The sequence below is a fragment of the Ornithodoros turicata genome, unplaced genomic scaffold (assembly GCF_037126465.1).
Source record: "Ornithodoros turicata isolate Travis unplaced genomic scaffold, ASM3712646v1 ctg00001410.1, whole genome shotgun sequence".
Classification (NCBI taxonomy): domain Eukaryota; kingdom Metazoa; phylum Arthropoda; class Arachnida; order Ixodida; family Argasidae; genus Ornithodoros; species Ornithodoros turicata.
Window position 1 is genome coordinate 33,332 of NW_026999594.1, and position 13,347 is coordinate 46,678.

Here is a 13,347-nt window from a genome sequence, read left to right on the forward strand (position 1 = left end):
AAGTGCTCGTTAGCCATTCCATTGGATATTCTGCTGGTGTCATGCTCTTCATTAAGGGAAGTCTTTCCTATACCCATGTATACCATGCCGTAGATGCAGATGGTAGGTCAGCAATGCTAGATGTAGACATTAGGGGGGAACTTTGGAGGTTTTTAGTCGTATATGCTCCAAATGATAAGAATCAACGCTGTGCGTTCTTCGAATCGACCAGACAATATTTTGATGACCAATATAACATGGTGTTTCTGGGAGATTTTAATTGCGTCCTCTCAGCGAGTGACAGAACCACGTTCCGAAATCTTGAAGATGATAGTGCCGAGTGTCTGCAATACATTGTAGAAACCCATAATTTGATTGATGCTGCAGAATATAGTACACAAGACACAATTAAATACACACATTTTCAAAGGAACTCACACGCTAGATTGGATCGCATATACTATTCCGCTAACAAACTCAGAGAGGTGACGAAATACCAAGTCTTCCCAGTCCACTTCAGCGATCATTGTCTCGTAGTGGCAACAATTGGAAATCCCGAAACGGCAAAACGCACTCCAAAGACGTGGAAGCTATGGAAAATGAATTCGAAGCTTTTACAGGACTCTGTTTTTGATGATTACATACGACGAAAGCTTGCGCGTCTTGCCGAGAATCCCTTAGGCTGGGCCGAAAAGTGGGAAATCTTCAAGCAGGAGGTTAGAGGTTACGCGATTGAGAGGAGTAATATAATAGCATATCAAGGAATGTGTGAAGAAACCAAATTGAAAGAAGCTCATCGCAGTCTGGTACAGCTTGAGGCGAAAAACCCAGGCACATGTTTTGACGATATAAAGGAAATCGAGCTCCGGCTCGACCTTTTCAGCGAACATAGGTATGAAGGCGCAAGAGTTAGATGTTGAACAAAGAGATATCTGCCGGATGAAACGCCAAACAAAAGCTATTTGGCAACAGAGAGGAAGCAGACGCGTAGTAGGCGCATTGAAAGTTTAGAGCACGGGGGTAAAGTAGTGGGTGACTCTGAGAAAGTGAGGGAGATATTCGTCGATTACTATAAGAGTTTGTTTGGACAAACAGCACGAAAAGTTGACAAGGGTTTGATAAATAGGTGCATTGCAACCATGCCAAAGCTAAGTGAGGAGGAGAAAGAAATGTTAGGGTCGGACATTGCAGCAACAGAAATACAGTGTGCAATCAAAGAGTTAGCTTTCAACCGCACTCCCGGGCCGGATGGCTTGGGAGCAGAGTTCTACAAGAAGTACGTAGAGCTGCTCACGCCTGTTTTACTTAATCTTTATGCAGAAGCGGAGGAAAAGGGCATTTTTTCTCTTAGTTTTCGGAGGTCGCACACTGTATTAATCCCGAAGAAAATAGCTGAGGGGTCCACTCCGAAAGTGACTGACTATAGGCCTATTACCCTCTGCAATGTGGACTACAAAATTTTCGCTAAAGTGCTTGCTGCACGTCTGCAATTTGTGTTGCCCCATCTAGTAGGGGAACATCAAACGTGTGCCATCAAGAATAGAAGAATACAAACCAATATACATATAGTTCGTACGGTGCTGGCCTGGTGCAGATATGAGGGTGGGCATGTGGCGATGCTACAGTTGGATCTTTCGAAAGCTTTCGATAGAGTTTGTCATACATACCTGTTCGCATTGCTGCGTCATGTCAACATGGGAGATAGGTTTGTAAATCGCATCCAGTTGTGCTACAAACTAGTTGCAACGAGCCTTGTGGTGAATAGATTCATTGCCACCCCGATTGCGCTTGGAGCTTCGGTCCGGCAAGGTTGTCCTTTATCGCCTTTACTTTTCGATTTGTACTTAGAACCGTTGTGTAGACACGTAATCTGTCGGTATGACGTTCATGGCTTTCAGCTGGGTGGTGTTGAAGTTAAAGTTGTGGCGTATGCAGATGACGTTGCGTTCTTGGTGAAAGATAAGAGAAGTGTCGAAAAAATAATGGAGCAGGTCGACTTGTTTTGTGCAGCTTCTGGAGCTCAAGTAAACAAAGAGAAGTCTTTAGGAGTATGATGTGGGCTTTGGGGTTCAACTCCAGAAATATTTTGCGATGTCAAGTGGCAGACGAGCAACCCGGACTACCTGGGGGTGCCATTACACGCAAGTAGAAACACAAACAGGATGTGGTCAGAAAGAATTGATAAGATGAAAAAGCATGCATTCACTTGGAGAGGCAAGGAACTGTCAATATTCCAGCGGGCTTCAGTTTGCAATGTGTTTTTGGTGGCGAAAATGGTATACATTTTGCAAGTACTTCAGTGTTCCCGTAAAATCGTACATGCATGCCATCGCGTGTTTGCCACCACGATATGGTGCTCAACATTTGAAAGAATGCGCCGAGAAAACCTTTTCAAGAAAGTCAAGGATGGAGGTTTAGGTCTACAGCACTTGTTTGTAAAGCAGCTAATTATGAGACTGGTTTTATAGGCAGTCTGTGCACCCCCTATTAGACGCCGTGAAGAGAGCAGTAGCCTACAACTATATGCCTGATATATATGTTGGCTTCCACGAGCAAGGCTTGCAGTTGACAGGGTTTTATCAGGAGGTCGTGGACTGCGTCAACTTTCTAAAAGTCAGGTTTACCCCAGATTACCTCTTTTCGGTTTCAAAGAAAGTGTTGGCAGCCCATTTGATAGATACCTTGTTTCCCGTGCCAATTTACAGGCAAATTCCGTCTGAGTGGCCTGGGGCGGACGTTTTACACAGGGTCAAACGCATGCACATAAAGCCGAATATGAAAACATTGTTTTTCAAGCTTCATACATCAACGCTCTCTGTGAAAGCATGGTTGGAACAGAAAGGCATATATGTTCCATGGTCTGCCAACTGCAGGTTTTGCAAAGTCCCTGAAACCGTTGACCACATCTTTCTTGATTGTACGGAAGCACAGTTTTTCTGGGACGACATACAGATTAAAGTACTGAATAAACGCCTCTCTCTGAACCCACATACAATCAGATTCCTACCTTTACATCCGAATGAAGATATACGCTACGATATTATCATGCTGATAACTATGTATTGCTTGTGGAAGCTGCGTATGGCAGACAGAAATGAAGAGCCATTGGCGTCGCCCATGCAGTATTTTAAAGTAGAAATAACGCAGCTGAAGCTATGCTGCATGCAGCATTTGGAAGCACCACCGTGGTTAGAGCATCTGTGTGAATCGCTGTCCTCTATGTAAATTATTACTCTCTGTGTGTGACGTGTTTAACCTGTGCGTTGTGTACCATGTATTTTTTCTATCCTGTGTGTATGTAAATTTTTACTCTCTGTATGTGACCTGTGTAACCTGCGTGTTGTGTACCATGTATTTTTTCGTATCCTGTGTATTTGGATGCTACGGTGTGCATCATTCATTCATCATACATCACTCATTAACACTGTACAGTCATAGCTTATTTTAATGTTTGTAAATAAACGTGATTACCTGGTGGAAAAAAAAAGATAGCTCAGTTGGATCGAGGACATGTACCCATTGCCTTTTTTGTAAATCATTTCCATTTGAATTGTTCGAATCAGGTGAAGCTCTCTCCCTTTGGTAATTCCAATTACGACGGCTTGTACGACGGCTTGTACGACCGCTTCACAGCGCGATCCTATACGCACCATTCTGGATAGAATTCAAAGACGAAATCTTGTCCCGTCCAGATAGCTCAGTTGGATCGAGGACTTATACCCACGCAAACACATGGGTTGTAGGATTAGCTAGTTCGAATCCAAGTTAGGCCTAGCTTTTTTTCATATGCTAGTTTTGATGCCTTTTTTCTAAATCATTTCCATTTGAATTGTTCGAATCAGGTGAAGCTCTCTCCCTTTGGTAATTCGAATTACGACGGCTTGTACGACCGCTTCACAGCGCGATCCTATACGCACCATTCTGGATAGAATTCAAAGACGAAATATCGTCCCGTCCAGATAGCTCAGTTGGATCGAGGGCATATACCCATGCAAATACATGGGTTGTAGGATTAGCTAGTTCGAATCCAAGTTAGGCATAGCTTTTTTTCATATGCTAGTTTTGATGCCTTTTTTCTAAATCATTTCCATTTGAATTGTTCGAATCAGGTGAAGCTCTCTCCCTTTGGTAATTCCAATTACGACGGCTTGTACGACGGCTTGTACGACCGCTTCACAGCGCGATCCTATACGCACCATTCTGGATAGAATTCAAAGACGAAATATCGTCCCGTCCAGATAGCTCAGTTGGATCGAGGACATATACCCATGCAAACACATGGGTTATAGGATTAGCTATTTCGAATCCAAGTTAGGCATAGCTTTTTTTCATATGATAGTTTTGATGCCTTTTTTCTAAATCATTTCCATTTGAATTGTTCGAATCAGGTGAAGCTCTCTCCCTTTGGTAATTCCCATTACGACGGCTTGTACGACGGCTTCACAGCGCGATCCTATACGCACCATTCTGAATAGAATTCAAAGACGAAATATCGTCCCGTCGACATAGCTCAGTTGGATCGAGGACATATACCCATGCAAACACATGGGTTGTAGGATTAGCTAGTTCGAATCCAAGGTAGGCATAGTTTTTTTTCATATGGTAGTTTTGATGCCTTTTTTCTGAATCATTTCCATTTTAATTGTTCCAATCAGGTGAAGCTCTCTCCCTTTGGTAATTCCAATTACGACGGCTTGTACGACCGTTTCACAGCGCGATCCTATACGCACCATTCTGGATACAATTCAAAGACGAAATATCGTCCCGTCCAGATAGCTCAGTTGGATCGAGGACATATACCCATGCAAACACATGGGTTGTAGGATTAGCTAGTTCGAATCCAAGGTAGGCATAGCTTTTTTTTCATATGGTAGTTTTGATGCCTTTTTTCTAAATCATTTCCATTTTAATTGTTCGAATCAGGTGAAGCTCTCTCCCTTTGGTAATTCCAATTACGACGGCTTGTACGACGGCTTGTACGACCGTTTCACAGCGCGATCCTATACGCACCATTCTGGATAGAATTCAAAGACGAAATATCGTGCCGTCCAGATAGCTCAGTTGGATCGAGGACATATACCCATGCAAACACATGGGTTGTAGGATTAGCTAGTTCGAATCCAAGGTAGGCATAGCTTTTTTTTTCATATGGTAGTTTTGATGCCTTTTTTCTAAATCATTTCCATTTGAATTGTTCGAATCAGGTGAAGCTCTCTCCCTTTGGTAATTCCAATTACGACGGCTTGTACGACCGCTTCACAGCGCGATCCTATACGCACCATTCTGGATAGAATTCAAAGACGAAATATCGTCCCGTCCAGATAGCTCAGTTGGATCGAGGACATATACCCATGCAAGCACATGGGTTGTAGGATTAGCCAGTTCGAATCGAAGTTAGGCATAGCTTTTTTTCATATGGTAGTTTTGATGCCTTTTTTCTAAATCATTCTACTTCCTTTCCTTTCTACTTCCGATAGCGCAAGCGAAAGGTTGTGGGAAACATGAGCTCCGTCGGAGCGGCCAACACGGCTAACCCTAGCCGGGATTTCGCCGAAGGACAAACGGCAAGTCAGACTTCTACCACGTACAGACTTCTTCTGCCTACGTTGCCGACTGGCAATATTTCCTTTAACACCATATTTCTGCATGCGGATCCAGCTGGAAGGCCTTACCGAGCCGACGATTTTGCGGAAGGGGTGTTGTCAATTATCGCGAAAGACGATGTGGCCCAGTTTGGGGCGTATCTTTATAATCACGTGTGGGCTTTAACACTGCACTCAAGGCTGCCGAAGGAAAAGCTTGTGGCAGAGAAAACTATCACAGTGAAGAACAAAAAATGCCTTATCCTGGACCCGAATCAGAAAGAAGTTCGTCTCTCCGTGCACTGGCTCCCAATGCATGTACCGGATAACGCAGTAACCAATGCTCTAAGCACCTATGGAAAGGTGGAAGAAATCAAAAGGGAGAGATGGCGGTCGACGGCGTTTGCCGGCGCTGAAACGACAACGCGTCAAGTTTCTATTGTGCTTCGCGACGGCGTCAGTGTCGAAAGCATTCCCCACCTGATGAAGATTATGGGTGGTAAGGTGCTAATCGATATTCCCGGCAGGCCACCGCTCTGCTTGCGGTGTAAGAGAGTCGGCCATTTTCGGAAAGCATGCAAGGCTCCGTGGTGTAAGACATGTAAAGGCTTCGGGCATGAGACAGAGGACTGCGTCAGCAGCTACGCTTCTAAAACAAGAGCAACAGTGGGGGATTCGTCAACGACAGACCTCATGGATGTCGAAGAGTGTACACAAGCGGGAGGCGCCGCTGGAGGAGTAATTCGTTGTGAGGAAGACATCAACAATTCCAAGTGCGTTTCCGAAGACAACGCCGCCAGGAGCGACACCATCCTAAAAGATGGCTCTAAGGAGAAAGACGGAAGTAAGGAAAATAGTGCAGAAGCAGCAGAGGTACCAGCTGGCGGCAGCGACGCGACGACGAGCTACCACGACGCGGAGAACGACAACCAAGCGAAAGCGATTGACGTCCAACACCCAGATGGCCACGGCGAGACTCGGCATCAGGACCACACCGAAAGGTTCGACCACACCGAAAAGAGCGGTGAAAATTTATCAGAGGTTGAAGGAAAAGTCGAAAACCTCGTCGGAGCCGCGGATGCAACGTCTTCAGTAAGCGACGGGGGAAACGAAAAAGGGAAGGGGTCCGAAGGCGGACGATCCGACCTCAAATGGAAAGACTCAACGGCAAGCCACAAGAAAGTCAGATACACTCCGACACCAATAATAACGCCTGAGGAGAGGAGACAAAGACTCCTAAAGGAAAAAGGCAAACAGTCCACGGATTTCAAACTCTCAGCACAATGAAAAGAAGACTGAAAGTTGCAACCTTAAACGTCAACAGCCTGATCCGACACGAAAGAAAAGCCTGGCTAAGAAACGTTCTACTAGAAGAAAGCATCGACATCGCATGCATACAAGAAAGTAAAATATCATCCATCGAGCAAGAAACAGAGTTTGTGAAAGCCTTTCAGCGCTGGTTCTTCGTACGGCATGCAACTGGTGTAAATGGAAGCGCGGGAACAGCGATAATGATCAGCAAGAAGAGTAAGATCACCGTGATAGACTGCGAGTTGGAGCAGAATGGACGAGTGGCGTCAATAGACTGTTTGTGGAATAATAATGTCATCAGAGTAGTTAGCACCTACGCCCCGAATGAAGACGCGGAGCGAAAACTTTTTTTCGAAACAACCATGGATCATTTCACACAAACCGACAGCAGACTTGTGATAGCCGGTGACTTTAATTGTGTTTGTCGCCGACAGGATTGCACGTACAAAAGGGAGAAGACAGACAGTAGCGTGAACGAGCTGAAAAAGATCTAGCAAAATAACGACCTACAGGATTCTGCGATAGGAAAAGAAGGGAGGACGACATTGTTCACCCACTGGCAGGGCACGTCACATGCCAGACTCGACAGAATATACGTTTCCGGGGAGCTTAATCAACCAGAAAACGAATACAAGGTAGTCCCAATGGCCTTCACGGACCATGCGATGGTGGTCGTCGAGCTCGCAGATGATAACAGTAATCGCGCTCGACGTCGTAATCAATCATGGAAAATGAACGAGACAATATTAGAGGATGGAAAGTTCACAGAAGAGATAAAGTGCATGATTGCCGATTTGAACAGAAAAGAGATAGACGCGCCAGCGTGGGAGATTTTTAAGCAGCAGGTCCGTCTCAGGGCAATCGAGATTGCTGAAATTCGAGCAACGGATAAGAAAAAAGAAATGAAAGCGCTAAAAGACAGCCTGCGAACGATTTTACAAGAAGAGGAGAAGAACCCGGGCCAATTCGCAGACGACATCAAAGCAATCAAGCAGGAAATACTACAGCGCATGCACGAACGTTACCGAGGAGCGCAAGTTTGAAGTAGGCTGCTGACGATTCAACGGGATGAGGTACCAACGAAGGTGTTTCTTGCACGAGAAAGGTAGAACGCTAAGCGAAACGAAATTTTGAAGCTACGGACGGAGGACACCCTACACGAAGGGGCGGAAGCTGTGGAAGCGGCCCTGTATGATCACTACCGAAGTATTTTCAAGAAGGACAGCTGTCTTGTCAACAGAAATTCAGAGCTATTCAAGAACATACCTAAGATAACGCCAGAAGATGCAGAGAAGGCTCAAGGGGACATCACGCAAAGAGAAATCAAAGACGCAATCAAGAAATTATCACGGAACAAGGCGCCGGGGCCGGACGGGCTGGGCTCAGCGTTTTATAAAACTTATGTAGAAGAGCTCTCCCCTATCCTGGAAGTGGTTTTTCAAGACATTAAAAAACGAGGCCTTATGCCACCGTCATTGAGGAAGAGTCATATGGTCCTTATTCACAAGAAGCCTACTCAAGGTGGTGAATCGTCCGTGTCTGACCTGCGCCCCATAAGCTTATTGTGCACGGACTACAAAATCCTAGCGAAGATTTTAGCACGACGGCACGACGGCTCGACAGCATGCTGTGGAAAAGCGTAGGCCGGCACCAGACCTACGGCATCAAAGGAAGGTCTATTTCAACGAATCTTCACATCATGAGAACGATCTGCGAATTCGCAAGGGTAACGGGAGCTTGCATGGCCGTGCTGCAAGTTAACCTAAAGCAGGCTTTTGACAGGGTGTGCTTGGAATTCCTATTTGACCTCGTAAGCTGGGTAGGCGTCGGACAAGATATGGAAAGCTGGCTTCGAATTTGCTACAATGACATCTCAGCCCAACTAGTCATCAATGGAAATATAGGGCCGAAGTTCGAGATAACCAAATCAGTGCGCCAAGGATGCCCTTTATCGCCAATCCTTTTCTGTTTGTACCTGGAGCCACTGTGCCGACTCATTCTAAGCAGCACCAGCGTTAGCGGATTGAAGCTAGGCCAGGAAGAAATCAAGGTCTTGGCCTTCGCGGATGATGTGGCGGTTATCTGCCGCGACCCAGATCAAGTAAAGGCCGCTCTGCAAATCTGCGATACTTTCTGTCAGACATCGGGAGCCCTAGTCAACGTGACGAAATCCAGATGTTCTTTGCTAGGAGAGTGGGAAAAAATACCCGATAACCTTTTCAATCTGGAATGCTCCTCGGAATTGGGAAGTTACTTGGGCGCAAGACTCGACCCTTACACAGAGAACGACGAAAGATGGCAGAGGAAACTGGATTCACTACACGGAAAACTGCAGCCGTATAGGGGAAGAGAGCTATCACTCCTACACCGTAGCTTCATCTGCAATACGGTCCTTTACCCATCTGTCTTCTACTCCGCTCAAGCAATACCGGTGGATACCATTATAGCACAGCGGTTCCACGGAATATGTGCCACCTACCTTTGGGGGTCCAAGTTTGAGCGCATGCGAAGATCAAACATCTATTGGCCGGGCTAAGCGTCATCAACCTTGAGCTGAAAGTGAAGGTGCAACTGTTCATGTATTTTCGTGACCAAAACAAGCCCGAACTTCGCGCTGCTACGCAGAAGCTGGGATCAGGACATCTGCTGCCATGGATGGTGACGACTGAGCCCGTCATCACCAGCACGACTGCGCTGAAGTTTTACAGGAACATCAAACAGAGCGTCGCTTTCTTTCTTGAAAGGTACTCGTGGGAGTACCTGGCATCGGTCAAGAGGAAGCAGCTCTATTGGAACACCGTAACAAGTGTCTTCCCACACCCACTCTACCGACAGTCCTTCACAGGAGTAAAGCCACAGGATGTGTTGAAACGGGCAAGACACCTACCTGTGCCAACTGGAACGAAGGATTTCTTCGTGCGCTTCCACACAGAAGTTCTTCCCACGAAACAGTGGCTCCTGGGGAAAGGCTTCTTCGTACCATGGCAAGGAAGGTGTGACGTATGTGGACAACCAGAGACATTGCGGCACATCTTCTATGATTGCAAGAATGCAGTGTTATTCTGGAGCGATCTAAAGACGTCTCTGCGTTTAAAGGTAGAACTTACCTACGAGGCACTGAAGTTCCTGCATTTCCAGAACCGCGACCACGCCGAATTTCTCAGTACCATTGTCATAGTAGGACTCCACGCTATTTGGAAGGCCCGCACTGCGCGTGCGGAATGTGACGTCAGAGCCCTATCAGTTGTGACATACCTCAAACAGAAGTTGATGTGGACGCTATCGCTGTTGGCTTCTAACAAATTGAAAGACGAAGATATGTGGGGGAAGTTGGCCTCGACAGTGCAGTGGCTGGATATCAACACCTTCGGGCGCGTGTGTAACAGCGAACTGTGAACGCCATGAACCAGAACTATCGTAGTGTGGTAGCGTGAGACGCGTAGATTGATGCGAATCTTGCAAAAGTTTGTTTGTTTTTAATTGTCAGGTACATAAGCAGTGTACGATGTGACCCTTACGGTTTTTAGGCAAATAAAAATGTCAAAAAAAAAGATAGCTCAGTTGGATCGAGGACATATACCCATGCAAACACATGGGTTGTAGGATTAGCTAGTTCGAATCCAAGGTAGGCATAGCTTTTTTTCATATGGTAGTTTTGATGCCTTTTTTCTAAATCATTTCCATTTTAATTGTTCGAATCAGGTGAAGCTCTCTCCCTTTCGTAATTCCAATTACGACCGTTTCACAGCGCGATCCTATACGCACCATTCTGGATAGAATTCAAAGACGAAATATCGTCCCGTCCAGATAGCTCAGTCGGATTCTACTTCCGGCGCTCGTTGAGTAAGGTTGTGGGAGTATGAGCTCCAGCGGAGCAGCATCAACGGCTAAGCCTAGCCGGGCTGAATCGTCGTCACTACAGGCTAATACGTCTCAAGGAACTTACAAAATCATCATGCCTACGTTACCCAAAGGAGATATCTCTCGTAATACGGTGTTCCTGCATGCCGACCCGTCGGCGCGACCGTACAAGGTGCAGGATTTTGTGGAACCGCTTCGAAGGGTCGTCAACAACAAGGACATCGCAGGATTTGGATCATATCTATTCAATCATGTTTGGATCATCACCATGCATTCTGACGAAGAGAAAGAAAAACTGCGGAAAGCAGGTGAGTTGACAGTTAAAGGAAGACGATGCATTGTTGTCGACCCGAATTCCAATGTGATATCCTTGAAGCTACACTGGCTGCCGACAAATGTTCCAGACGAGGTTGTGCGGCGTGCTTTATCGTTGTACGGAACAGCAAAAGAAGTTGTGAGAGAAAAATGGAAACTGCCAGGTCTCGAGGGAGTAGAAACGACGACACGTTCCGTGGTCTTGCATCTCAAGGAAGGTTGCACGACGGAAAGCATCCCTTATCAACTAAAAATTATGGGAGCGACGGTGCTCGTGTCTGTACCGGGGAAGGCACCTTTATGCTTGCGGTGCAAGCAGGTCGGACACATACGAAGTCAGTGTCGAACTGAATACTGTAGAACATGTAAAGGTTTTGGGCACATTGCTGAGGATTGCGTCCGTACCTATGCCGCAATGACAAGGGGTGCAGTGGAAAAACCAAACGCAGACATGGTAATGGATGTGCAGGACACAGAGGCTAATATGCAAGACAATGAAGAGCCAGTGCAGAAAGCAGGCACTTCCGACAGCGGAGAGACTGAAAATGAAGTTGTGGAAACGGCGCAGGAGACTGACAAGGAACGACAGGGAAAGGAGCCGCAGCGAATGGACTGGTCTCGAGAAGAGGACCCGCTAGGAAAAAGGAAAGGGACTGATACTGAAGAAAAGGTGGGAGACGCAAGGCAGGACCAATCCGGGAAGTGGCAAACTCCATTGAACAAGAAATCGAGGCAGGGGCATCAGTCTATGACACAGTTGCCACTAGAAGAAGCCGGGTCATCCCAGCTCGATGACCCGGGGTTTTTTTGATCGGAAGTGCATGAGGGCATTTTTAACGAAGTAAGAAGATGACAAGACACCGTCATATCAAAGTTGCAACACTAAACGTCGTCAGCCTCCTATCGAGAAGACGGAAGCATTGGGTGGCGAACTTGTTATCTTCCGAAAACGTTGATGTGGCCTGCCTTCAGGAAACCAAAGTTGCAACTGCAGTTGACGAAAAGGAACTGGTTATTTTTTTTAAATCCAATTTCTGGTGTTTTCCGTCCGCGGCAATCGGAAACAGTGCTGGAAGCCTTATCCTCGTTAGAAAGAGCTCGGGATTGGCGGTTGTGGACAATGTGCTAGATGAAAGCGGACGGTTAAGTGTGGTGGACTGTGTGCATGGGCGAGGGATGCTACGCGTGATCTGTGTTTACGCTCCAAATGACCCCGCGGAGAGGAAATACTTCTTCTCTTCGCTCAAGCATTTCGTTAGTGTCCCTTGGAACGTCCTGTTGTGCGGAGACTTCAACTGTGTCTTAAGAAAAGAAGACTGCAGTACCGGACTGGTAAAGAAGGACAGCAGCAGGAGAGAACTGGTCAAACTGACACAAGAAGCTGATCTCGTCGACGTCTGGGAAGCATTTCCAAGAGGATCCATCACGTTCACGCATTTTCAAGGTAACTCACACGCAAGACTAGACAGAGTGTACGCGTCTGGATCGTTGCTCCCCATGCTAGGCAATTACGAGGTGAGGCCACAGGTTTTCTCGGATCATTCGCTGGTGTGCATCACGGTCTGGCATAAGCCACGGGCGTGCAAGCGAGATAACAGGAAACGAAGCATGTGGAAGATGAATGAAGCTATGTTGGACGAAGACACATACAGGGAAAGAATTCAGAAGATGATTGAAGAGTACCTGAGGGCTGGCAATATTGATGCCGTATCCTGGGAAGACTTTAAACAAAAAATCAAGCTGACAGCTATGGAATATTCCCGAATCAGAAGGCTTGGAAAAGGGCAGCTGATAAAACAACTGACTGAAACCCTTACAAAGCTCGTGGAATGTGAATGTCAACAGCCAGGAACCTTCAAGGATGATATCAGAAAAGTAAAACATGAACTGCACAAGCTATATGAAGATAAACATCGCGGGGCTATGATCAGATGCAGGGTGCAGACAATCGCAAGAGAGGAGACACCGTACAAAGTTTTCCAGTTCAAAGAACGACAACATGCACAACACAACAAAATCAAACTGATTAAAGTGGGGGATAATCTGCTCAGTGAGGAGGAAGATATTGAAGAAGCCTTTTGTCAACATTATCGTAACCTGTTCAAAGAGAAGCCCAGCGAGCAATCGAAATACGGTACCTGGCTGGACGATTTCCCAGCTGTTGATCCACAGTGCCAGGAAATGATCAACGACGAGATTACCGAAGAGGAAATTAGAAGAGCGATAACACAGATGGGAAGGAACAAATCACCGGGGGTGGACGGTATTGGAGCATACTTCTATAAAACCTTTTGTGACC

General features: G+C 46.3%; 1 protein-coding gene across 1 annotated transcript; it reads left to right on the forward strand.

Moving 5' to 3' along the window:
• Window positions 1–10,731: 10,731 nt before the first annotated feature.
• On the forward strand, window positions 10,732–11,859 carry LOC135376952 (uncharacterized). Its single transcript, XM_064609371.1, has one exon. It carries the CDS (start codon window positions 10,732–10,734, stop codon window positions 11,857–11,859), a length of 1,128 nt encoding a protein of 375 aa, XP_064465441.1.
• Window positions 11,860–13,347: the final 1,488 nt, after the last annotated feature.

Bases quoted from the DNA above. Each gene is read 5' to 3' on its own strand.
- LOC135376952 (XM_064609371.1), top strand. From the start codon at position 10,732: ATGAGCTCCAGCGGAGCAGCATCAACGGCTAAGCCTAGCCGGGCTGAA.